At 41.1% G+C, this 26,927-nt stretch overlaps 1 protein-coding gene across 2 annotated transcripts in view; it reads right to left on the bottom strand.

Moving 5' to 3' along the window:
* The window catches only part of ACOT7 (acyl-CoA thioesterase 7), a 204,934-nt gene extending 179,018 nt beyond the window's left edge, over positions 1 to 25,916 (bottom strand). For both annotated transcript variants that reach the window (XM_030185905.1, XM_030185904.1), the window contains exons 1-2: positions 25,777 to 25,916; positions 5,630 to 5,747 (exon numbers count right to left, since the gene is read on the bottom strand). In XM_030185905.1, coding sequence (XP_030041765.1) covers positions 5,630 to 5,747; positions 25,777 to 25,823 — 165 coding nt within the window. In that variant the 5' untranslated portion in view covers positions 25,824 to 25,916. The remainder of the gene's footprint in view (positions 1 to 5,629; positions 5,748 to 25,776) is intronic.
* Positions 25,917 to 26,927: the final 1,011 nt, after the last annotated feature.

Consider the following 26,927-nt stretch of genomic DNA (forward strand, 5'->3'; position numbering starts at 1 on the left):
ATAATACAGTCAGGGACGTCCAAATCCTTAAATTTGGTCGTCCCTAGATTTGGTCGTTTCTGATTTTCTGCGATAATGGAAACCAAGAACGTCCATTTCAGAAACGACCAAATGCAAGCCATTTGGTCGTGGGAGGAACCAGCATTTCTAGTGCACTGGTCCCCCTGACATGCCAAGACACTAACCGAGCATCCTAGGGGGCACTGCAGTGGACTTCATAAATTGCTCCCAGGTACATAGCTCCCTTACCGTATGTGCTGAGCCCCCCAACCCCCCCCCCCCCAAAACCCACTACCCATAACTGTACACCACTACCATAGCCCTTGCGGGTGAAGGGGGGCACCTAGATGTGGGTACAGTGAGTTTGTGGTGGGTTTTGGAGGGCTCGCTGTTTCCTCCACAAACATAATAGGTAGGGGGGGATGGGGATGGGTCCGCCTGCCTGAAGTGCGCTGCACCCACTAAAACTGCTCCAGGGACCTGCATACTGCTGTCATGGACCTGAGTATGATATTACTACTTATCAATTCTATAGCGCTACTAGATGTACGCAGCTCTGTACACTTGAACATGAAGAGACAGTCCTTGCTCGACAGAGCTTACAATCTAATTAGGACAGACAACAGGACAAACAAGAGATAAGGGAATATTAAAGTGAGGATGATAAAATAAGGGTTCTGAACAAGTGAACAAGGGTTAGGAGTTAAAAGCAGCATCAAAAAGGTGGGCTTTTAGCTTTGATTTGAAGATGGTCAGAGATGGAGCTTGGCATACCGGCTCAGGAAGTCTATTCCAGGCATATGGTGCAGCAAGATAAAAGGAACGGAGTCTGGAGTTAGCAGTGGAGAAGAAGGGTGCAGATAAGAGAGATTTACCCTCTGAGGCTGGCATAGAGGCTGGCAATCAATATTTTGAAAGATGTTTTTTGAGGGTGGGAGGGGGTTAGTGACCACTGGGGGAGTAAGAGGAAATCGTCCCCAATTCTCTTCGGTGGTCATCTGGTTAGTTCGGGCACCTTTTTGTGCCTTGGTCGTAAGAAAAGCATGACCAGGTAAAGTCGTCCAAGTGTTCATCAGGGACGTCCTTGTTTCTTTCGATTATGGGTCGAGGACATCCTAGTGTTAGGCACGTCCAAGTCCCGCCTTCGCTATGACTCCAACACGCCCCCTTGAACTTTGGCCATCCCTACGACGGAAAGCAGTTAGGGATGTCAAAAATCGGCTTTCCATTATACCAATTTGGACGACCCTGTGAGGACATCCATCTTCCGATTTATGTCAAAAGATGGGCGTCCTTCTCTTTCGAAAATGAGCCCAATAGTACAATACTTACAATGTCAACACAATATGTAATAGAACATTTTGTTTATTTATGTATTCTTGTATTCCACTGCTATCCAAAAACAAGTTTCGGTTCAAAGCGGCTTACAATTTACATTTGGTGAGATTATAATAGTGGTTTACAGTTGGGCCGAGGGAAGGACGTCATTAACTTGCGTGGTTATTTGTAGAATTTTTTGAAGAGGTAACTTTTCAGTTCTTTTCTGAACTGAAGATAGTTTGTGATGCTTCTTGTGGCTTTTGGTATTGAGTTCCACCATTTGGAGCCTAGCTAACTGAATCCTGCTGTGTAAATGATCTTATAGTTTATGTTTCTGCAATTGGGTAGATGAAGAATAGCCTCTGGTTTCTGAGCTTCCATTTCTTGGAAAAAGATTAATCATGTCTACCATATATTCAAGTGCCATTCCAAACAATATTTTGAAAATGAGGGTGCTAGCTTTGAAAAATAGTCTAGCCTTGATAGGTAGCCAGTGTAGTGTTTTGAGCAATGGGGTAGCTCTTTCGTATTTTGACTTCCTGAAAATCAGTCTTGCTGCTGTCTTTTGTACAGTTTGTAATGATTTTAGTGTGTTTTCCTTGCACCCTACGTATGCTGCATTGCAGTAGTCTATATGTGATAGTATCAACAATTGTACTATTATCTGGAAAGCTTGCAAATAGTCTCTTATCCTTCTCAGTTTCCATAGTGTTCTGAAGCATTTTGATGTTACTACCAATACTTGACTGTCCATTGATAGGTGCTTGTCGAGAATGACTCCCAATATTTTTAGTTGTGACTCGATTTGGTATGTTTGGTTGTTGATTGTGAAACTTTGGTGTGATGTCGAGGTGTGCTGGTTGGATAGAACCAGGAATTTGGTTTTGTCTCTGTTTGAGCTTTGAATTAATGAGGGGTTAATTATCCCCTAGGTTCTGGCCGGTACCGGGATAGAGTTGTCCAGTACCAGAGAGAACCCTGAGAAGGCCGATTAGACCTCAAATCTGACTCCATCTCTGAATAGAATAATTCACTTACTTTTCAAGTAAACCAAGGAATCATTTACAGATATTAATAAAGAGAATGCGAGGCAGGTTCAATTAGAGAATTTGTGATTTATTACTCACCCAAGGCAGGTTACATAAACAAGATGTTCTTATGGGGAGATCTCCGATAGTGTGACACAGGTCTACCTCTAGTCACAGACTCTTCAGACTCCTCTCTCATAGGGAGGCTGTCAATCATATTTATACTCTCCTCATTACATTAGGTTCTATGGCGTTCTAAAAAAAAAAATTACTTCTACGCAAATGGCCCAGGTGGCCGAATAACAGTTTTTTCCTCTTAACCACAGATTCTGATATTTTTACCCTTGGAAAAAGTCCCCCACCTTTTGCCGGCAGATGGGCAGCTGTTTTTGTCCACAAATGTTCTTTCTGACTTCTGCTTTTTCATGCACCTGGTACAAGGCCCCTCCCTGTTACCTCTGCAGTCAAAAATCTATTTTCATCACTCCACACTATCAAACTAAAGTCACAGTAAGAAAAATGCTCTTTTGAAATCAATCTTCCCTTGGCCTGTAATTCCCAGCAACCCTTTCCAGCAGGTCCCAGGCAGGGTAGTAGGCCTCAGGCTTCTACCATTATTTATACAGCTTGAAAGTTGTTGCTCAGTTTTCCATGAGGTCCAGGCCTTTTTTGACTTTATCCAGTATTTTTGAGATACTGTTGTTGAAAGGTATGCAGACAGTGACATCATCTGCGTATATGAATGGGTTGAAACCCATTAATTCCAGTTTATTGCTGTGTGGTGCCCTCATTGCATTGAACAGTATTGGTGATATTGGAGAACCCTGTGGTACTCCATATTCAGGGATCCAGGAGGCTGATAACTGGGTTGACATCTTTAAAATGTAGGATCTGGTCCTTAGGAAACCATTGAACCATGCTGCCACTGCTTTGCCGATTCCCATGTAGTCGAGTATCAACATTAATGTTGTGTGGTCTACCAGGTCAAATTCACTTGACATGTCAACTTGTAGTAGTAATATATTTTGATCTTGGCTTATTAGGTTTCTGATATTCGTTATCAGGGTGGTTATGAACATCTCTGTGGTCTGAATCCTGATTGGGAATTATGAAACATTGAGAATTGCGTCAAGTATTCCATTAGTTGCTGTGCTACAAGCCCCTCCATCGTTTTGGTCATTAGTGGTATGGAAGCCAATGGTCTATAGTTTGTGATATCGCTGATCTTGCTTGCTGTGTTTTTGGGACTTGGGGCGAGTACGATATTGCCGTCAGTGGGGAATTGACCTTTTGAAAACATGTATGTGATGTGTTTGGTGAAGCATTCGATGAACCAATCTGGTGGGTCTCTCATCATATGGTTGGGGCATTTGTTTAACCGACAGTAAGCATGTGTGTATTTTGTTAGTAACATCTTTACTGTGTTTGGTTTGGGTGATTTGAAGGAAGACTAGGTTCTGTCTGCTGTGGGTTTCTGTGATTTTGCATTCTTGTAAGAAATCTATGATGGATGTTTGTGATTTCGCAAGGTTTGATCTTGTGTAAGCTCATCTGCAGTTGGTGGTGTTTCAGTTCATGCCAGTACATCTTGGGTTTTCAGTAGTTTGTTCATGTTTCAATATTTTTTTTGTATTAACCTATTCTGGGTTAGTATATGTGCTGTAATATTCTGCATTAGCTTTCTTTATGTTGTTTGTCTATGTTCTTATAGCTTTTCTCCATGTGGTATTGTTTGTGTCTGTTTTTTCATTTGCAGTAGCTCATCATTAAACCAGGGATGTGTTTGCTTTTTAATTCTTGTTTTTGTTTTGAGAGGTGCTATTTTTGATTAGAGTGTATTTGCTTGCTTCGTCCCAATTTTTCATGAAGTGTATGTCCTTGGGTGTAATGTTTTTATGTTCATTTGTCGCCATTGTCCAGAAGGTGCTGTTGTCCACCTTCCCCCTAGTTGTGATTGTGTGTAATTGACAGTGTAGGATATAATGTTAACACAACACGTAATAGAACATTTTAATTGACAGTGAAGGGTATAAGCAAAGATGGAACATATAGATAGGTAAGAGAGTAAGAAGAGTTAGAGAATAAGGTGACTAATTTAAAGAAAGGTGCACTTGAGGTCAGAGAGATGGTTAAATATTATGTCAGCTAGGGTAGGAATGGATAAACATGTCCTGCTGCAGTATGTGCAGCCCTTGTCACTCCTTGTGTGTGTGTGTGTGAGTGAGACCAACAAGTTAGCTACTTCTTCCATTAAAGGCCTGGTTGAAGAGCCAAGCTTTCAACTGCTTCCTGAAGTAGAGATAGTCTTGTGTTGAGGAGACTTTCAGGGAGTGCATTCCAGAGTGTGGGGGCTACTCCGGAGAAGGTTCGCTTGTGGGTATCATTGTGTCTTTTGGAGATGGTGCGGTTAGTAATAGTCCATGAGAGGACCTTAGTGTCCTTGGAGGTATGTAGAGGATCAACCTATTCTTCAGGATAGTTGATAATTTTAGTCTTTTTTTTTTCTTTTTCTCCCACGTTTGTCTTCTGAAGTGGAATGAGTAGACAATCATGACTGGTTTTGTTACTGTTACACTAGTTTTCTTTCCTATCATTTTTGTACTTCTCTAAAAGTTGTTTTATCATTTTATTTTAAAATATTGTAAACCGCCTACAACAACAACAACCATTTCTAAAGCGCTACTAGGGTTACGCAGCGCTGTACAATTCAAACATAGAAGGACAGTCCCTGCTCAAAGAGCTTACAATCTAAAAGACAAGAGAACAAACTAAAGACAAGTGAACAATCTAGAGGACGAGTGAACAGTTAATCTAATAGGGTGGATAGATTGGGGCATTCTATATTTCTCAAGCGGTTAGGCGCCGAAGGCAGCATTGAAGAGGTGAGTTTTAAGCAGAGATTTGAAGATGGGTACGGAGGGGGCATGGCGTATGGGCCTAGAAAGTCTACTACTTAAGTGGTATATCAAATGATAATAAGCATAAACATAGTTTACATCTTGGCTGGAAGATTCCCACCAGAGCTTCCTTTCTGTGATTAGAACATAAGATATGCATACTGGATCAGAACAGGTATCCACTTAACCCAATACCTTGTCTCTTGACATTGGCCCATCCACAAATACCCAGCATGATCACAAAAAGCAGAACCATCGCATGTTGCTCACTCCCAGGAAAAAGGACCGGTATTCCCAAATCTGCCCGGCTAATAACAGTTTATGGAATTTTCTTGCGGGATCTTGTCTAAATCATTTGGACCAGCTTCAATCAGCTCTACTTACCCCAGATTTACTGTTACAGTGCCGAGTACTAATAATGCCACCAGCTTCTTCAATCATTTTCAGTATGGTTCCTCCATGCACATTTCCAGCAATGTTTGCATCATCAGGACGCATGATCCTAGAGAAATAAAAGTGCATTATATTATTCCTCTATCACTAACAAAGTCAAATCAATGATGCAGATCAGCTTTTCAACCTGTGATAACTTTATCTCGTGCAATCCATTTAACCTGCAATCATCTAAACTTAGAAACCAAAACGCCCTCTGATCATTGCATCAGGAATCCAAGGCAAGTCTTTTCCTAGAGTCTACAGATCTGAGGAGTCAGAATCAGATCAGCCTTTTAGATGTTAGCATAAGAAAGTAAGTGCGGGGGAGGGGGGCTTTTTTTATTATTACATTGGAGAATGTTTGTGTTCATTTTAGAACCAAATAATTTAATTTTAGTTTATTTCAAATACATTTACATTGTCTCTCTATACAGCAAACACAGTATACAGTAAAGTATTCATAAAAAATAAAGCATTCAGACAAAAACATCCCAACCACAGACAAAAATACAAAATACATTTTATCATCCATGAATAGACATATAATTGTAACTTTCATAAAACAACAACAGCAACAACAAAAGCCTTGAACTGCTTTCTAAACTGGAGCAGGCAGTGAATTCCAATAATGCGACTTGCAACTGAAAATGCCATATATCTGATAACGTTTTTATGTCCAAAACAAGGTACATTAAGCAGATTTGCAGTTGCTGAATGTAAAACATGCCCAGGGTTGATGTCAGACCAGTGATTGCCAGTTAAACGACGAGATAAATGTATATGAAGCTGACAGAAAGGAATTCTTTTCATGGTTTTTTTTTTTTTTTTAATAGAAGCACTATTAATCAGAAGTGGATGAAAGGTATTCACAGTGAACTTGCACACAAATACACCCAAATGAAAGTGGTTATAGTGTTATCTATATTTGCCCACCCACTTACTTCCTTTTACACTAACGCTATAGCAGCCCCTATAAACAGTCTACAAAGTGCAGCATTCTCTACGCTTGCTTCAGACGCACCCACATGACAAGCAAAAGAGAGAGAGGAGATTCCACAGGCTGGGCAACCATTTCCTTGGTTACTAGTTTACTTAAGAGCAGTCAGTTCAAACAGAGCTGACCTTCACCTGCAACCACCTGGTTGTATTATATAGTCAAGGAATTATTGATATTATGCATTTAGTGATGTAATATATTTTGCCCACATGTTGTAGCACGCAGTAGGTACTGGATTACCAGTACAATGGCATAACTCCCAAAAGTGTAATTACTTTACAGAGGAGGGGGAAACCAGAAATCAACTGGGATCCCCAAGAATAAGCTGATTAGATAGGCCTTCTATGTAGAGAACCAAGAGGGACTATACAAGCCAACAGGAAGAAGGCTTCCAAAAAGATTGGGGTAACCAGCATTGAATATCTGTGGTAATAACCCTCACATCAGAAGTACCTCTGCATTATGCACCAAACAAGGCTGATATAGTGTGCATGGAGAAGCCAAGGGTAATACAATATCAAGGATCGTAGTTTTGACAGATATGGGAGGCCATTACAAATAACAAAGATCTAGGGGTCGAGTGGAGTGGAAGGGAGAAGCTGGTGTTGGTTTGGGTATTGAAAAGCTGTATACTCATCCACTCATTGGACAGAAAGCTTTTATCTGCCATTGTTTTACCATGCTATGGTTTCTAGGGTGCCAGAAGTATTATACATGCTCTCGAAAACAATGTTAATTTTGGTTTATGTAATGCATGTGATTTTTTTAGATTAATGGATTTTTGTTAGATACAGTAGTTCCTCCTGTTACCAGAACGCGCAAGTCACTGATGTTAACGGTTAAAATTAGGTTTGGTGCCTGTTGACATATTTTGTGCAAATTTTCACCTCAGTCAGCTGATAATGCTACAAACGTCTTCTAGAAACTCTTCCGTACCATAAGGATGAGAACTATTCCCAGTACGCTTTTTCTAGCAAAAAAAGGTACCAGTACTCAAAATGCCAGGCCACCCTTCAGAGGTGGGGTGATTACTGAGGGACCCACCCCACAGTAGCCAGGCCCCCTGCAACCAGTCACAGAATCTATGACAAGGCAGAATTGGTGTGTAGGGCCTGAGCTCTTTTGGGGACCATGGGTGAATTTTAGCAGACAATGGAAAAGGTGCCGGTACTCAGTACCCCCAAGTACCCCCTCAAAAAAAAGCCCTGACTATTCCACAAATACATTTTACCGTGTAAACAGCAAGAGCTCCAACTTCAGCTCCCATTTCTGTTCCTCTGGCCAACTAGGGCATAGAGCTCTGCAGAGGAAAAGCCATATAAAGAAGCAAGAAGTCCTAATGATCACAGAATGGTGATCATGAACGATTTATATTCAAGCACACAAAAACCTACATAGCTATTTATATGATCTGCAAATATGATGAATGGTATACAGTATTTAATTGCTTTTAACCTGACATACAACTGAACTTACAGGGAAGGGGTGTAGGGTAAAACTTACTATTCAAATCATGTCTCTGCTCATGCAGTAGAAGTAACCAGAGATGACATTGCTCATCACTTATTTGTCTAAATCAGTTCTGGGTGAAAGTCAAGACTTGGTTTAAACCTTGGTGCACATACAGACCTGGGATATGTTAACCACAGTCAGCTTACCTGATCATTGCAGTTTTATGTGTGGTGTCAAACATTCAACACTCTTATTTTTTTCCTTATTTCATTCATTCAAATTCAATTCAAACACAGAAAAGGGAAGAGTATAGCCTAATAGTTAGTGTAGCGGCCTGAGAACTTGGGGGAACTGGGTTCGATTCCAACTGCAGCTCCTTGTGACCCTGGGCAACACACTTAACTATCCATTGCCCCAGGCACAAAAATAAGTACCTATATATAATATGTAAACTGCTTTGATTGTAACCACGAAAGGCAGTATATCAAATCCCATCCCCATTCCCAAAATTAGAGCCAGAAAACAATAAAAATCCTCGACAATGCTGATGTAAATTTAAGGTCCCCTACCACAACCACAGTAACCCTTTACTAGCAAAATATGAAGAAAAACTTTCCAAGCACTGTACCTGCCAAGAAGAGGAGCCATTAAACCAAGAAAAAAAAGGACTTTTTGAAGAAAGGCAAAGCTGTGAATCAATAAGGTGTACTGGCCACTTCCTAAAACAGCTCCAGTCATTCTATATTTGCACACAATTTCTGCAAGGCAATGACGAAACGTGTGCTAGGATGACAAAAGCATCTTCCTGCATTACTGAATCTGAAAGTGGATTCCCACTCAGTAAGGTAAAAGTCAGTTGTAGAGAGGATGCTGCAGAGGAAATGCACAAAAGTATCATCTTGTTTTAAAAATCAATTTAAGTTACTCACGCTCTCAAACTGCATCCAAGCTGAAAACATTTTTTTAAACATTCAGTTTTAAAAAACTTTCAAACTAATTACATAGAGCAAAAAAAAAGTGAAAGGCTCATGTCTTCAAGTGTTACCCCCTTTCTGGTGAAGATGATTTATAAACCTCAATCCAGGACAAAATTTCAGCCTGCTTGTCCGTCATTGCTGCTTGGATGTCTCAATGCCATCTGAAGCTTAACATGACCAAAACTGAACTTCTCATTTTTCCCCCTAAACCCACCTCCCCTCTTCCCCCTTTCTCTATCTCTTTTAATGGCTCTCGCATCCTCCCTATCTCCTTGGCTCGTAACCTTGGAGTCATCTTTGATTCCTCTCTCTCCTTCTCTGCACATATTCAACAGATCGCCAAAACCTGTCTTTTCTTTACCTATAACATTATCAAAATCCGCCCCTTCCTTTCTGATGACGATACCAAAACCCTTGTCACCTCTCGTTTGGACTATTGCAATTTACTTCTCACTGATCTTCCGCTCAGCCATCTCTCTCCTCTCCAATCTGTCCAAAATTCTGTGGCACGACTTATTTTCCACAGGAATCGTTATACCCACACTAGCCCACTCCTCAAGTCACTTCACTAGCTCCCTGTCCGCTTCCGCATACAGTTTAAACTTCTCTTACTGACCTTTAAGTGCATCCACTTTGCAGCCCCCCATTACCTCTCTGCTCTCATCTCTCCCTACATTCCTTCCCGTGAACTCCACTCACTGGACAAATCTCTCTTGTCGTCCCCCCTTCTCCCCTACTGCTAACTCCAGACTTCGTTCCTTTTCTCTCGCGGCACCTTACGCCTGGAATCGACTTCCTGAACCTATACGTCTAGCTCCATCTCTACCTGTTTTCAAATCCATGCTGAAAACGCACCTTTTCACTGCTGCTTTTGGCTCCTAGCCCTCATTTGCCCTCCCTTGTTCCTTCCGTCCTTCTCACCCAGTACTTCCCTCATCCGTAACTGTCTTGTCTGTCTGTGTTATTTAGATTGTAAGCTCTTTTGAGCAGGGACTGTCTCTTTGTGTCAGGTGTTCAGCGCTGCGTACGTCTGGTAGCGCTATACAAATGCTAATAATAATAAGAAACAGAACCATAGGAATTCAAGATTTCCAAAGCCTGTATATAAATGAGCTACAACACAATAGGTAGTCAGTCCCATACAGATAAATAATTCATCCAACATCTCTCCCAAGCACATACTCCGAATACCTGTTTTCACAGATTTCTAGTAGTTCTTGTGTCGTTATGTGTCTTCTTGAGCAGTTGTTGAATGAACAGTGGCATCACAATTGTAAGATGCAGCGTATGATTGTAACAGCAACGATGCAACTGCTCTCAGTTTCTAAGTTAATTGGGAAATGGACCTGAATGGAGCAGTAGGTACAATCCTAACTTCGTAAGTCTGCATCCAGCTTCCAAGAATAAATCAGGGTAGCCTGCACAGAGCAGAAGATATCTCCATAACAGGAGAAGCAGCACTACATCAGATTTCTAAGAAGGCTGGAAAAACATGCATAAATTGTGGAAAAAGTTTTTAAAAATAAATACGCTTGCTGAAAACGATAGAACTGCAGAAGCTGTTTGCAAATGTAACTTCCAGTGCACCTGATTATAGGGCACATTGTAAGTGATGGATCTAACTTTCATAAAACAGAGATTATAGATCTATACAGATTCATTTGTTATTGAATTTATAAGCCAGCTGTGTTGTATGGAAGTCTTCTGAAAACATTCTATAATTCTAAAAATCAAATTTCCAGTGAAAGGATCATTCTGTATTATGTACTCGCTCTTGTAACAAGAAGGCATTCGTCAATATAGCAAAACTGTGTGCAGTGACAAGTATTCATATTTTGTACTATGTCTTTTCAGGATGGAAGTTTTAAATTATAATAAAGTGATGTGCTAATGAGAGTCAAAATAAGTTTGAGTATCAATGCACCTAATTAAAATCATCCTTGCAGGGAGGGAGAGGGAGGGATTGTTGAGGGGAGATTTAAGATGCATTCTGTGATGGTACTAGACACTTGATAGTTGTTGGTTGTATAGTTATGTGAGGATGTCGGAGCTTGTGCATGTAATTTCTTTTGACTTATATAAATCAATAAAAAAGATTTAAACATAAAATCATCCTTGCAATTACTGTTTAATAAATGAAGGCATGCAGACATTTCCTACAGATTAATAGTTCTCACTATACCTAAATCTCTTCTATGAAGCAACAAACAGTATGCACCTCACACATCCAACTGTGCAGACTTCTGGTAGCTGAACTGGTCCTAGATATCAGGGGAAAATAAAGATCTACATGGTCACAATAGCTCATGGATTATATTGGTCCCCTAGAAATATATTACAACCTACAAAGGTTCCAGCTTTCACCTATACCTGTAGATTGATTGGATTATTAGTGATTAATAATATTTAACCCCTACAGGTTATTACCATTATAAACTGTTTTTATTGCTTGGCAATAAAACACAGTATACTAAATGATTAGAACTAATTAAACTAAACTGAACTACAAAGTATATGTAAAACTCACCTCTTCGGCTTCATATTAAAATGCAACAGTGCTGCTCCTTTGCTGATTGTATTAATCAACTTCCAGACATGCAGCATTGTAATACTAGGTCCTTTACCGAGTATGGATCAAAAAGGAATAAAATGCAAGGTGCCCTGCTCAACTGCAGAATTCACAATCCACCTCACCAGTGCTATTATCACACCATGTACATTATCTACAAACAATACACCTAACTCTACATGCAACTAACCACTCTGGAATCTTGTGTGTTAATCTGTAATAGCATTCTTCACTGGTACACAGTTGCTTTGAAACCTAATTTCACTGAACACCACAGTTTAAAATAAACACTGGATTGAATGTGCACTCACAATTATCTATGGGATATATATCCTGCAGTATGACAGTGTTTACAAGCAGATAAAACTGCCAAGTATAATACAATGGGACGTCATGTTTAAATTAGCCCAGATACTGCTTAATTATTAAGCTCTTTATGAATTAGTTGATTGTGACAAGATGAAGTGATAAGAGGATGGAAACGGCCAATGACACCAAAGAAACAGAAACACAGATGATAGTAACATAAACACCTGTACGGTCCATCCAGTCTGTCCAACAAGATAAACTCATAGCATAAGGTATGATGTGTTACCACATACATCTTTGCTTATACCCTACACTGTCAATTAAAATGTTCTATTACATATTGTGTTGACATAGTATACTACTTACAATCAGGCTCATTTTCAAAAGAGATGGACGTCCATCTTTCGACATAAATCGGAACATGGACGTCCATCTCCCAGAGACGTCCAAATCGGTATAATCGAAACCCAATTTTGGACGTCTCCAACTGCAGTCCATCGCAAGGGCATCCAAATTTCAAGGGGTCGTGTCGGAGGCGTGGTGAAGACGGGACTTGGGAGCCATAATCGAAAAAAGCAGGGATGTCCATTGTTGTAAAACTTTGTACAGAGTGGATCAGCTACTACAGCCCTGGAGCTCACTGACTGGCTATGCCAAGAGGTGCTCTATCTACTACTGGATCATGCCCCTAAACGGTCCTTGACAGCTTCCACTGAAGAAGGCTGGGGCTCAATCAGTACAGTAACATCCCTCAGAGATCCCTGAGGAGTGTCAATGGGCTGGTCTTGGTTTGATGGAGGCTGTCGCACCCATCTGGTTCCAAGAAAAGTAAGATACTCTGATGTTGGGAGCACCTCGTGGATACTGTTGACCTCAGTACATGGAGACTCATGTTGCCCTCCTCCCCTGATGTTGATGGAACAGACTTGTCAATGCCAAATATCTTTTCACACTGCTTCCTTTAACCTCTGATGCCCCTTACTGGCATCTGCAGAGTTTACAAGAGAAGGAATCATAATCAGGCCCAGGCACCAACTAATCCTGCTGCGAGATCAAATAAGTATACCGTGGAGTTCAAGCGGTGTAGGTATTTGACCACAATTTATTCATAAAATTACATAAAATGAAGGACAATTCAAGCTTGGTGGATCAATACAACAGCAGAAAGAATGAGATTCAACACGGCTGTGTTTCGGCAAAGATGCCTGCATCAGGAATCAAACATTCTATGAGTAAACAAATAAACAATGTAACAGAAATAATTTCATAACTCAACTAATGAATTAAAAGACATTTTATGACATTTAATAGGACATAGCTCAGTGTCTTTTGCATAAATATTTCCTCCTTAATCTTGGCATTTTCATAATTGAGTTCTAAGGAAAATCATATTAATCAAATTAGATTTTCATCTACATTATGGGTAAGGCTGGTAAGCTGTATGTACAATTATTTTATTACTGTTGTGTTTCTTATATCTAGTCTTCTGTAACAGCTAAGTCATTGTTCACGTAATCTACTTTATTGCATGATTTATGTATTATCAAAAAACATGTATATACGCATGCAGAAATATGTTTGTTGTCACTGTATTTATTGTTTTTGTTCTTTTGTCTTAATTCATTAGATATGAATTTATGATGCATTGTTTGTTTACTTATAGATTGCTTGACTCCTGATGCAGGTATCTTTACCAAAACACAGCCATGTCAAGTCTTTCATTCTTCCTGCCGTTTTATTGATCCACCAAGCTTGAATTGTCCTACATTTTATGCCATTTTATGAAATGGGGTCAAATGCCTATACCTCTTGGACTCTGCGGTACCTTTATTTGACCTCACTATATTCTTGTTTATACTTATCCAAAAGGATTTTGTTCAATTTCTGACTTTTCACAGTCCTGCTGCACCAGGCGCACTTTTTAAAATCACTAGGAGTAGTTACCTTGGCAGTACACATGGTCTGAATGTTTAAACCCACTATCCCCAATATTGTTTGGCACACACAGAAGTAAGGGGGGAGGGAGGGGGAAGAGAGGGGAGGAGGGGAGGGGGGAAGTATACAAAAAACTTGATGATGATCTGTTCAATACTTATATGTGCAGTTCCACTGTATTGTTGAAGTTTTATATTTTATGGTATCTGTTATACCATATTTATTTCATCGTTAATAAAAACGTTGAAACATAAATCACTAGGACTTTTTCTGGGACATCTCTGGAAAAATGGCCACAGTAAAATCAAACAACTGTAGTGTAAAGAAACTGAACACAACCGAGTTCCTGGAGCCTAGTGGGCTACACAAATAAAAGAAAACTTAACAAGTGTTAAAACCCTAAGGAGTAAGGACACTATGGTGTACAGGCTCGACATGACAGTACTTACACACTGGAAAAGAAGGAAAACAGCAGCAAGAGAAGGAAACCGAGGGAAATACAAGCTGAGAGAAACTAAAGAAGTACACAACCTCACTCTTCCACAGAAAAAAATGACTATTCTTTTTATTTATACATAATTTTAAAGTACATAGACAAGATAAACTTGCTTTAAGTAATAGCCATATCAGTCTGTAAATAAGCAAAACAATATAAGCATCAAGAAATATAATTTTACATACAACAAAAAACTTAAGAAGGCCAAAAAGGAGGGGAGAGAAGCCAATAAGAAAAAAAAAATACTATAGCAAAACCTTACATAGGGCCATGTTTACAAATGCGAGCTAGCGTTTTTAGTGCGCGTAACTGTGTAGATGCCCATTATATTCCTATGGGCGCCTACAAGGATAACGCGCACTAAAAATGATAATGTGCCTTTGTAAACAGGGCCCATAGTAAATCAAAAATTATGCCTGAAACAGTCACCTAGAAATATTCCTAAAGTATTCCTTTAGGCAGAGGGTCCAAGGACGTCTAATCACAGTGGCCTAAGAACCTGAAATAGAAACAGGACATATAAGTGATATAAATCGTTCTATTATCCAAAAACTGTTTCAACTGAATGGGATCATTAAAAAAAAAAAAAGATATTTATAATTTTTATACTTCACACAAAGACATGAAGAATGTAACAAAAACGTTGCTGCCTTAAATAATACGGACTCTTTCAAAAAAAGAAAGGCTCTACGCCTTACCTGCAAATGTTCTAGAAACATCAGGAAAAACAGAAATCAACGATCCCAAAAAAAGAAACACTTCTATATTAAAGAACAGTTTCTGAGTACAAATTTTATCTGGTTCCAATGCATAAGTAACCAAAAGCAATCCACCGAGAAAGTCCCAAGCGACAATCTTCTAACAAAGCTGTAACATTCAAACTGTCCTTGGAGACCATTTCCAAACTGCTGCTCAGTTTCCATAGAAGTAGCTTTTTAAGCCAAGGGCTCCAGTTCTACCCAGACCAGTAAAGCAAAGTATGATGGTGCTTGGTCTCTGCTGGAATTTGTGCAGGATGGGGAAATAAGCATAAATAAGCATAAAGGAAATACCAAGCCCAAGGCATAATTTATTTATTTAATACATTTATATCCCACATTTTCCCACTAATTGCAGGCTCAATGTGGCTTACACTAATCTGTAGGGAGGCTACAGTGCATGAAGTACAATTATACAGTTGATAGTAAGTTAGTAAATATCATTTAAAACAACAATATGTTAAGAGATAATAAAGATAATTAGTGTCCTTGAACCTTAAGACTAAAAGTTGAACAGAATTATGTTGAACCTGGAGAATAAGCTTTTTTTAAACAGTACGGACTTCAATAATTTTCTGAAATTTAGGTAGATCTGGGTAGATTTTACTGATTTGGGTAAAGCATTCCACAATTGTTTGCCTATACATGTAAAATTGGAGGCATAATCACGGTAGAACTTTCAATGGGAAGAGAGATGAACCAAGCAAGGAAGGTAAGCTTTGAATTTTCCATGCTGGCAAAGAGGCCAATTTTCCTGGTCCAAGGACCATTCTTGAGGTTGAAGAACTCTGCTGAGCCTGTCAGCTATCAGGTTCTGAACACTAGGAAGACAACTGAATTTGAATGCAATTAATAACACATCCCAAATTCTTACTTTCAGGTCCAAACAATGGGCTCCCATCTCACCATGTGTTCTGATACTGATTTGTGTAAGGGCATTAGTTACATAGTTGCAGGCGTCCCTAGAAACACTCCCTCACTGAGGTCACAGTTCAGCTTTACAGCAGGTGGCACTAAACCTGCTTTAGCTTAGGCATGTTAGGCTGCCTGACCACAAGGGCAGGGCTTAACAGAGAGCTGGAAGAAAAGCCCTCAGACAGAACAGAACAGAGGCCTTTGGAGGAGAAGCTGCCCTAGGGTGCAGGTCTCCACTGCTTGTGAGTAGGCTACCAAAACAACTACTACTACTACTATTTAACATTTCTAAAGCACTGCTAGGGTTACGCAGCGCTGTACAATTTAACAAAGAAGGACAGTCCCTGCTCAAAGGAGCTTACAATCTAAAGGACAAAAAGTGCAGCCAATCAAATTGGGGCAATCTGGATTTCCTGGATAGAGGTCAATGGTTAGGTGCCGAAAGCGACATTGAAGAGGTGGGCTTTAAGCAAGGATTAGGCACAGGCAGCTCCTTGTGACTCTGGGCAAGTCACTTAACCCTCCATTGCCCAATGTAAGCCGCATTGAGCCTGCCATGAGTGGGAAAACGCAGGGTACAAAAATAAAATAGATACTATTGGAGATTCTACATGGAATGTTGCTACTATTGGAGGTTCTACCTGGAATGTTGCTATTCCACTAGCAACATTCCATGTAGAAGGCTGCGCAGGCTTCTGTTTCTGTGAGTACGTGCAGGACGTCAGACTCACAGAAGCAGAAGCCTGCGCGGCCACATTGGTGATCTGCAAGGGCCGACTTCTACATGGAATGTTGCTAGTGGAATAGCAACATTCCATGTAGAATCTCAAGTAGTAGCAACAGTGGAGGAGTGGCCTAGTGGTTAGGGTGGTGGACTTTGGTCCTGGGGAACTGAGGAACTGAGTTGGATTCCCACTTCAGGCACAGGCAGCTCCTTGTGACTCTGGGCAAGTCACTTAACCCTCCATTGCCCCATGTAAGCCGCACTGAGCCTGCCATGAGTGGGAAAGCGCGGGGTACAAATATAACAAAAAAAAAAAAAAGATGGGCAGGGAGGGGGCTTGGCGTATGGGCTCAGGGAGTTTATTCCAAGCATAGGGTGAGGCGAGGCAGAAAGGGCAGAGCCTGGAGTTGGCGGTGGTGGAGAAGGGTACTGAGAGGAGGAATTTCTCCTGTGAGCGGAGGTTACGGGTAGGGGCGTAGGGGGAGATGAGGGTAGAGAGGTAATGGGGGGCTGCAGATCGAGTGCATTTGTAGGTTAGTAGGAGAAGCTTGAACTGTATGCGGTACCTGATCGGAAGCCAGTGAAGTGACTTGAGGAGAGGGGTGATATGAGCATGTCGGTCTAGGCGGAAGATAAGACAGGCAGCATTAACTTTTAGGTTTGTAAGAAGAATACTGCCCTCAGGGTACTGGAAGCAGACCAGTGTTGTGAAACCCTGCAAATAGCTGTGTGTGTATGTACTGTGGACATAAGGCCTGTGGGAAGTTTGCCTCTGAACCCAGGGAGATCTTAGTCTTTATTTATTGTACCTGTGAGTTAACAGGATTCAGCTTTTGGTTAACAAAGGGGTTTTGTTCATTTTTCCCTTCTCTGGCTGTATTTATTGAAGGCCTCCTTCACCAACTCAGCTCACACAACACAATTTGATATACCACCAATTACCAAAAAGGCACCAGGCAGTTTATTAAAAAAAAAAAAAAAAAAAAACAATAAAATCATCTAAACATAACACTCCTACTTCTAACCACAATTAAAATAACTTGGTTATCCATCTGAACTAATACTGATGGATTCTGGAGAAGATGAATAAATAATCGGAGGGAATACAAAATTGCTCAGCTTTTCAAATGATTGATGCGGAGCAGTCTTTTAGACTGAGGCTAGGATCCCTGAATAAGACAGAAATCTAAGAGAGCCGAAGACCATCTGTTGTTACAACTGAATGACAGTTCAGTGGTGCAAACAGGACAACCTGCAGTCAGACATCCACAAGTGCAATACAGATCACAGGTGAACTAAAGGATGAAATGTAGAAGAATGAGTCTGGGTACACTGGTTCCATTGCCCATTAAGGTCTTCTCATTTTTAGGTGGGCAAATGGACCACATACATCTCTGCAACCACATTCCCTAACATCTGTAAAAAGGCTTCCAAGGTAATACTGGCAGAAGTTTAAAATGCAGGGACATGAAACATCAAGGAATGTAGTCTATCTGCAGGCAGGAAAACTTTCACTTGTACCATGTCTGGAATAGCCCCTCTGCAGTGGCGTAGCAAGGGGGGGGGCGGGGGGGGCAGTCCGCCCCGGGTGTCAGCTCGGGGGGGGGGGGGGGGTGCTCCCTGCCAGCTCCCCCCCTCGGCGCACCCCCCCCCCAGTGCCCACCCTCCTCCGTCCAACCAGCTCCCCCTACCTTTAAAAAAATATCAGAATCCAAAGCGAGGCACAGCGCCTCGCGCCTGCATGCAAAAGAAATGTGCAGTGTCTCACTGGGCCTTCTCTCGGTCTGTCCCCGCCCTTGCGAAAATAGTTAGTTGCATCAGCAGAGGGCGGGACAGAGCGAGGGAAGGCCCGATGAGACGGTGCACATTTCTTTTACGTGCAGACGCGAGGTGCTGCGCCTCGCTTCGGATTCCGATATTTTTTTAAAGGTAGGGAGCTGGTTGGATGAAAGAGGGTGGGCACTGGGGAGGGGTGTCGATGCGCCGAGGGGAAGGGTATGTCATCGTGCTGCACCTGGGGGGGGGGGGTGCAACGGTGAACCGCCCCGAGTAGCAGCCTCCCTCGCTACGCCACTGCCCCTCTGTAAAGGAAGCTTTGTTTGTGAGGCCTGAGGCTGATTTCTCAAAGTTGATAATGAAGCCTAGTCCAGGCTAACTGTGGGAGGAGACTGCCAAAGCCAGTCTTTGAGATATGGAAAGACCAAGTGATCCCACCCTTTTCTGGGGCATCTCTCTGCCTCCCCCTACCGTCAAGCAAGTCATGTATTCAGGATATCCATAAGAATGAAATTGATCTGCAGGCAATAAATCTAACCCTGACAAAATTACAGCCACGGTAACCACAATAGAGCAAAATAAATCATATGACCAAGGAAATGTGACTGGGTAGGAATAAAATATTTCTTAAGTGAACCTTTGGCATTTGGAAATATAATCACCTTTTCAGGGAATAAATTCCAGTCACCATTCTCAGCAGTGGGATGCTGAAAAATCCCCAGGATGCAGTAATTCCCAACTGCCTGCTTATGCATCCTAATTAATTTACGTGCATAGAACTAATTATATATATCAGGGGACACCACGGACTGAACAATTCAAAGGTTTCTAAATACTCAGCTGCCACTGCTTCAGCATAAGGAAGCTTTCATTGACCTAGCGTTTCTCACAAAATCAGAACTATCTGCTGCCCTCTGCAGTGCAAGTCTTAAAAGTTATTTGCTGCACCTCTAGCTTTATTTTTCTGTTTTATTTTTATGAAATGTCAATATAATATACAAATAGAAATACTTGTTTGAAATAATAAAGCTGAACAGGAAAAATATATACTTTTTCAGCCAGTGCCAAGTCATACATCAACCTTATTAATAAAGTCCACAATATAGAGGGGCAAAGCAAATAGGACAAAATACTAGGAAATAAATTATAACAGTAAGGAAAAAAGAAATATGTTCAAAAGAACAGATGCACTTCTAGGTTTTATAAGCAGACTAGTAAAAAAATGCCCGTTTCTGACACAAATAAAACGGGCGCTAGCAAGGTTTTCCTCGGAGTGTGTATGTTTCACAGAGTGAATGTGAGAGTGACTGTGTGTGAGAGAGTGAATGTGCAAGTGTGTGTGTGTGAGAGAGTCTGGGTGCGAGTGTGTCTGTGAGAGAGAGAATGTGTGTGTGAGAATGAGAGTGTGTGCAAGTGCGTATGTGAGACAGTGTGAGAGTGTTTCACACAGATACAGTGTGTGTGAGAGAGTGTGTGTGAGACACAGACTCTCTGTGAGACTGAGTATATGAGACCAAGAGGCATATTTTCAAAGCACTTAGCCTTCCAAAGTTCCATAGGTTTCTATGGAACTTTGGAAGGCTAAGTGCTTTGAAAATATGCCTCCAAGAGAGTGTGTGAGTGACTGTGTGATACAGAGAGTGAATGTGATACAGTATGAGACATAGAGTGTGTGAGAGACAGTGTGTGAGAGTGAGAGAGAGGAAGACATTGACTGTGAGAGAGAGAGTGTGTGAGAGAGAGAGTGTGTGTGTGTGTGACAGAGATACCTCCCCCCCTCTCTCTGGTGTCAGGCCCCCCCCTCTCTCTCTCTCTCTGGTGTCTGAGCGTTACTGTGCAGGAAGCTGAGCTCTGGCTGTGCTTCAAGGAACTGACCAATCCTATTTAATAGAATGCACCTCCAACATTCTGAAGCCGAGAAACCTCGTGTGGTTGGTCACTTCTGCTTGTGACGAACCCGGAAGTACGTGATGTCAATTCAGGAGATGGATACAGAGAGCAGGAATGCCTCAGCCATGCAGTCAGCTTCAGAATGTTGGAGGTGCGTTTTATTATATAGGATAGAGATGTTTTAGTTTTATTATAATATATAAGTTTGGAATGGTGGGTTTTTAATTTTTTTTTTTATGATAGATTTTGTTTTATTATTTTGCCTTGTACACTGTAATGTGCTCTGATCCTATTTGGTGGGAATAAAATGTTATATTATATTTCAAGTTTATTAAGTAATAATAAATAGCTAAGGGGGGATTTAAGATAGGTTTTCTTTAAGGAATGAAATTGGAATATATAAATATCTAGGCAGCTGGATCACAGAAGATGAAAACCCTTTAACTGAAGCAAAATTGAAGAACAGCAAAAAATGTTTTGGGCGCAGACTGTAAGGCATTTCTTAGGAAGAACTTAAAGATAAACCAAAGGCTACTTAATAGAGTTGTACTGAATAGCATATTTTACTATTCAGCCAAATACAAATGCCTGAATACAAATAATGGGCATTATTATATTACTATTTGGAAGTAATTCTTCCCGAAGCAGTAAGCTCGAGCGAAACAAGGCGCTCTTGTTGAAGATTTTTTTAGTTTCACAGAAGTTAAAAATCAGTAAAGCACAGCAAAGAGATGGGATGGTGACATGGTTGAAAGTAATCGGGAGGAATCAGAAGACACGAGAGATTGAAGTCTATTTCTTTTTCCTGTTAGATAAGTACTTAATGGTGCACCATCCCCTATCAAGCTTTTTCTATGCATGCCTAAGTTAAAACAAACACCATTTAACTTAATTAAAGCATTCTCTCTCACCGCTAAAATATTTTAAAGAGAATTAGGGGGATTTTTTTTAGAACCAAAGCTTTTTCTCCTTAGTAAGAGCTTTTTGCATTGGTTCTTTTTTTCCTATTCCTTTGAATATTATAGAAACCAATATGATTTTGCTCCATATGCAGTTAAGTGTACCCACTAATGGTACAGTACTTCAAAAATTGAACGACCTCACTGAGAAGCTTTGAGGTTTCTTCTGTTTATTAAAAAGCTCTTGATGTAACAGTGAGAGACTACAAGCTTATTGACTGGTGGTGATTTGTAGCATTGACAATAGTCCAGTTTGTTTCCTCATAGTGTATATTTTTGAGACATCATTATTATTATTAACATTTGTATAGCGCTACCAGACGCATGCAGCGCTGAACACCTGACACAGAGAGACAGTCCCTGCTCAATAGAGCTTACAATCAATTAGATATAGCCATTGCATGAAAAGGTTTTCTTACAAATTTAAACTGAAGGGGAAGTCCAATTATAGGCAGACTTTCATTTTTGGAGACAGATGATTGGTGGTTAGACAAGGGCGTCATTGTTAAAAGCTAGTCACCATTTTGAAAGATTTGTGCTGGTCAGAGGAAAGATGAGGCTACGCACCAAGCAGTGAGACTTGCCATATGAAGTTACAGCCTAAAAAAAACGTTATAATATTGTCACTGATTCAACTTTATAACATGAATGTTTTATTGCAGAAAACAGTACTTGGCAACTCCTGAGGAAGTTGTAAAAGTGAAATAGATTGGCCCTGTTGGGCACGAACCAGTTCAGCTCTTTCAATAATGTACTAAACTGTTTATACTGATGATAACTGAGCAAACAACCAATAATCTGCATGGCTAGATTTGAACATTAAAGAAAATAAGGGATGCTAAAGTAAATAAAAAAAATTTTTTAAGTTAACACAAGTAGGGGAGGTTTTTATGACGGGTGATGGCTGGACTCCAATCTACAAGTCTTTTCCTCCTCCTCGAACATATTCCTCAGTGAAAGTGAGCCATGTAATCTAACATACTTACATCGGGTATTGTCTTTATCATAACAAATAATAAAAGCAGCAAGGTTAAATCATAGATCAAGTGTTCAGTTCAGTACGATTTAGAACAGTAGAGCCCCGGATTATTCATATTCAAATTGACATCACTATTTGGCCAAATACAAATAATGTATTCGGGGCCAAATCGAATACGAAAATTCAATACAGCCCTACTACTTACCGCAGACAGCTTCTTAATGATAGGACACGTGATATGGACTTAATAATAAAAATACTAAAGAAAACATAGATACTTGAAATGCAGTATTGCAGAGTTTTGAAGATTAGCTAGAAAAACATGATCACAAATAAAATAATGAGATGACAGGAGGATAAGAAAACTGCTAGCAGAACTTTACAGATGGCTGAAGATGAATTACTAGTTAGCTAGAGGAACATATTACCTCTAAGGCCATTTGTGAGAACCCACCCTGAGAACCGTATTCAGTTCTAGAGACCACATCTATAAGAGGACATTGACAAGGGAATGGCCAACAAAATAGTTCATGGAATGCACAAAAAGCCATACAGAAGCAGACTGAGGAACCTAAAGATGTACTTCCTGGACAAAAGAAAACGCCAGAAAGACAAAAGAAAGGATGATAACCAGCAAGCTTCCTTGTACTACCATAAAAGTAGCACCTTTGCCAGATGAAAAAGTTCAAGGACACATTGATCCACAAGATCCTCCACGGAGAATCCCCAAGTTACATGACCAATTTGATCGATCTCCCAGCCAGGAATGGGTCCAAATCTTCTCGAACATATCTCAATCTTCACCTTCCCAACTGCAAAGATCTCAAATACAAAACCTACTACGCATCCAACTTCTCCGTAAAAGGCAGCCAACTCTGGAACGCCATACCAAGATACATCCGAACAACCACTGAACACCTACCTTTCCGAAAGTTGCTGAAAACTTACCTCTTCAAACAAGCCTATCCAAATGACCCAACTTAATTCGCGAACCACTCCTCTCCACCAGTATACTACCAATACCTCAATCCCTCCCACCACATCCCTTCCTATTGTCCTACTCCACACAATTGTGCTCTCTCTGTGATACTTTGTTACCAAACATTGTAAGCCGCACTGAACCTGCTATCGAGCGGGATATAAACGCTACAAATAAATAAATAAATCATCATATGAAGCTGAATGGAGGCAAGTTTAAAACGAATGCGAGCATGTACTAGTCCACCAAGGTGGCAGACACCTGAAACAGGCTGCTAGTTGAAATGATAGGAGTCTAAACAGCATCACAGCTTAAGCATGTACAGGATACATACAATGAACCCTTAAGCATCAGCGGGAGGCAGAAGACCACAGATCAACTAAGACCTTATAGCAAATATAGGTGGACCAAGGGGTCCTTTTCTGCTGACAGCATGTATTATTAATTTTATTTGTATAATGCCACCAGGTGCTTACAGTATCATGGGCTAGATTTACAAAAAAGTGTGCTTCTGGGTTAGCACACACTAATGCTGTTAATGCTTATTAGTAAATAGGTCTCAAAATGGGACCCACTGTAAATAATGTGCATCATGGTAGCACCTTTTCGAAAATCTACCCCTACAGAAAATGAAGGTAGATAACGGCCATATAGCCTATCATGTTTCTATATACCTAAGCAGGGCAGCTTAACCATTAGGCAAGATATGGCAACTGCCTAGGGTGGCAGCAAAGACTAGCTTCAGTCAAAGCAAAACAATAGATCTTGACAGCCACACAAAGTCAAACAAGAACTATCAGCACTTTTATCTGCAGCAAGGTTATTTGAAAATTGCCAATCTACTGAAGTATATGACTGGCAATTATCCTCAATGTTTATATGCTCATAAAATAAATTTTAATATTTAAAAGTAGAAGTCCAATTATACATTTCGGATTGGTTCACTCAGGGCAAATATGCAGATGGGTTAATTTTGCACATACAATGAAAGTGCGTGTGGTGTATAACCTCAGTCTCACAATTAGAGGGATGGTGTTGAATTTATCAAAATTTAAAGGGTGGACTAAGGACCTGAAAATTAAAGGGGTAGGGTGCAAAACTGAAGGTTTGCTTAGGGCAACTAATAATACCCTTGGACTAGCCCTGTAACAAAGATGAAAAGCACAGGACCTAGTGGCACATCAGGTAATCTAGTACTGAAAGACAAGGTGTATGGTGTACAGCGCTACGTATGCCTTGTAGCGCTATAGAAATGATAAGTAGTAAAGCCAGATTTGCGGGATCCCCCGGTTAAGTACTTACCCGAGGATCCCGCTGTATTCATCTTTTACCTTTTGCCTGAAAAATATGTACCCTAGTTCACAAAATCATCCACGGAGATGCCCCAGCCTACGTCAGACCTGATAAGACCTACCACCCAGGAACGCTAAAAAATCATCCCACACATTCCTTAATCTTCACTTCCCTAACTGCAAAGGTCTAAAATACAAACTAACGCACGCGTCAACCTTTTCCTACTTGAGTACACAATTCTGGAACGCGCTGCCGCGCAACTTAAAAACGACCTATGAACTAACTTCCGCAAACTACTGAAGAACCATCTCTTTGACAAGGCATACCACAAAGATGAACAAATGTGAACTCCTACGCATAGATCCAGAATTGCCTTACGATATTTGCTCGTTATATTACTATCATGCCTTATTATTACCATGTTACCCAAGATCCTTATGCAATACTAAATGTCTATTTTCTTATATATTTCCACTATTCATGATGTAATGTAAGCCACACTAAGCCTGCAAAGAGGTGGGAGAATGTGGGATACAAATGCAATCAATAAATAAATAAAAAGACATTCTGAAGGGCAAAAAATTAAATACATAAAGAGGCACACGAAGAACATTCAGAGGTGACTATTAAAAACTGAGGATGATCTTTAAATATGGGCAAAAACAAGGAGGAAAAGAGAGCAGAGAGAATGTAGGGGGTCGTGGGCGGCAAGTGGGTGCACTTATTTGCCATTAAAAGCAGTAAAATAGATTGTACTTTTCAAACCTAGTTTTTTCTCCCCCCCCTCCCCCCAAAAAAGTCTCATCGGCTTTGTTAAAATGAGAGGGGCCTCCGAGGCCACCAGAGCTCAGTGAGAACCCGGGGTCAGGGGGCCCCTTACGGAGGAAGCTCATCATATCCCTTCGGGGGGGGGGGGGGGGCTGAGGGGAGGCCCAGGCCCTGTTCCCCCAGGGTCGTGGCGGGAAGGACAGCGCGTCACTGGGAGTCGGGGCGGGGCCTGGGCCGAGGCCGCCGAAGGGAAATGATGATGATGGAGGAAGAGGAGGGGTCTGGCGGTGGCCTTTCTCTCATTCTCCCACCTCTCTCACCTGCTTATCTGGATGGCGGCCATGCTGAGGGTCTTTCGCACGGCCATGAAGCGGGCGAGCGGGGCTGGCAACGGAGCGGTGACCCCCCGGCTGCTGCCTGGCGGGAGGAGGCTACGAGAAAGAGAGAGAGAGAGCGTGGGAGCGACGGCGTGACATAGTAACGCGCCTCCGCCTGCTCCCTCCCCTCCCCCCACCCCGTGCTGGCACGAGGTACAAAGTGACGCCAACACTGCCCCCCCCCCCCCCCAACACCAAGCACTATATAACATCCAACAGGGCAGGTTCCCCTCCCCCACCCCTTACAACTATACGTTTTATTTTGTATTTTTATATATATGTTTTTCTGGAGGTGGGCTATAAGTGTTTTAAATAAAGAAAGAGGCAATTCCCTATTAGATTGGACATACTTGTGTCACTTCACTGGCTTCCTATCCATTTCCGCATACAGTTCAAACTCCTCTTATTGACCTATAAGTGCATTCACTCTGCAGCTCCTCAGTACCTCTCCACTCTCATTTCTCCCTACACTCCTCCCTGGGAACTCCATTCACTGGGTAAATCTCTCTTATCTGCATCCTTCTCCTCCACTGCCAACTCCAGACTCTGTTCCTTTTATCTTGCTGCACCATATGCCTGGAATAGACTTCCTGAGCTGGTACGTCAAGCTCCATCTCTGGCCATCTTCAAATCTAAGCTAAAAACCCACCTTTTTGATGCTGCTTTTAACTCCTAACCCTTATTCACTTGTTCAGAACCCTTATTTTATCATCCTCACTTTAATATTCCCTTATCTCTTGTTTGTCTGGCCTAATTAGATTGTAAGCTCTGTCGAGCAGGGACTGTCTCTTCATTTTCAAGTGTACAGCGCTGCGTACGTCTAGTAGCACTATAGAAATAAGTAGTAGTGTTTGGGATTGTGGAATCTTGCTACTCTGGGATTCTGCACAGAATCTTGCTACTCTTTGTCCTTATCCCTTATTTGTCATGTTTGTCTGTCCTAATTAGATTGTAAGCTCTGTCGAGCAGGGACTGTCTCTTCATGTTCAAGTGTACAGCGCTGCATACGTCTAGCAGCACTTTAGAAATTATTAGTAGTAGTTTTAGAATAAAATGCCAGAACAATACTGGCCTGAGACTGAAGAGGGAGGGAG

The sequence above is a fragment of the Microcaecilia unicolor genome, chromosome 13 (genome assembly GCF_901765095.1).
Source record: "Microcaecilia unicolor chromosome 13, aMicUni1.1, whole genome shotgun sequence".
NCBI lineage: Eukaryota > Metazoa > Chordata > Amphibia > Gymnophiona > Siphonopidae > Microcaecilia > Microcaecilia unicolor.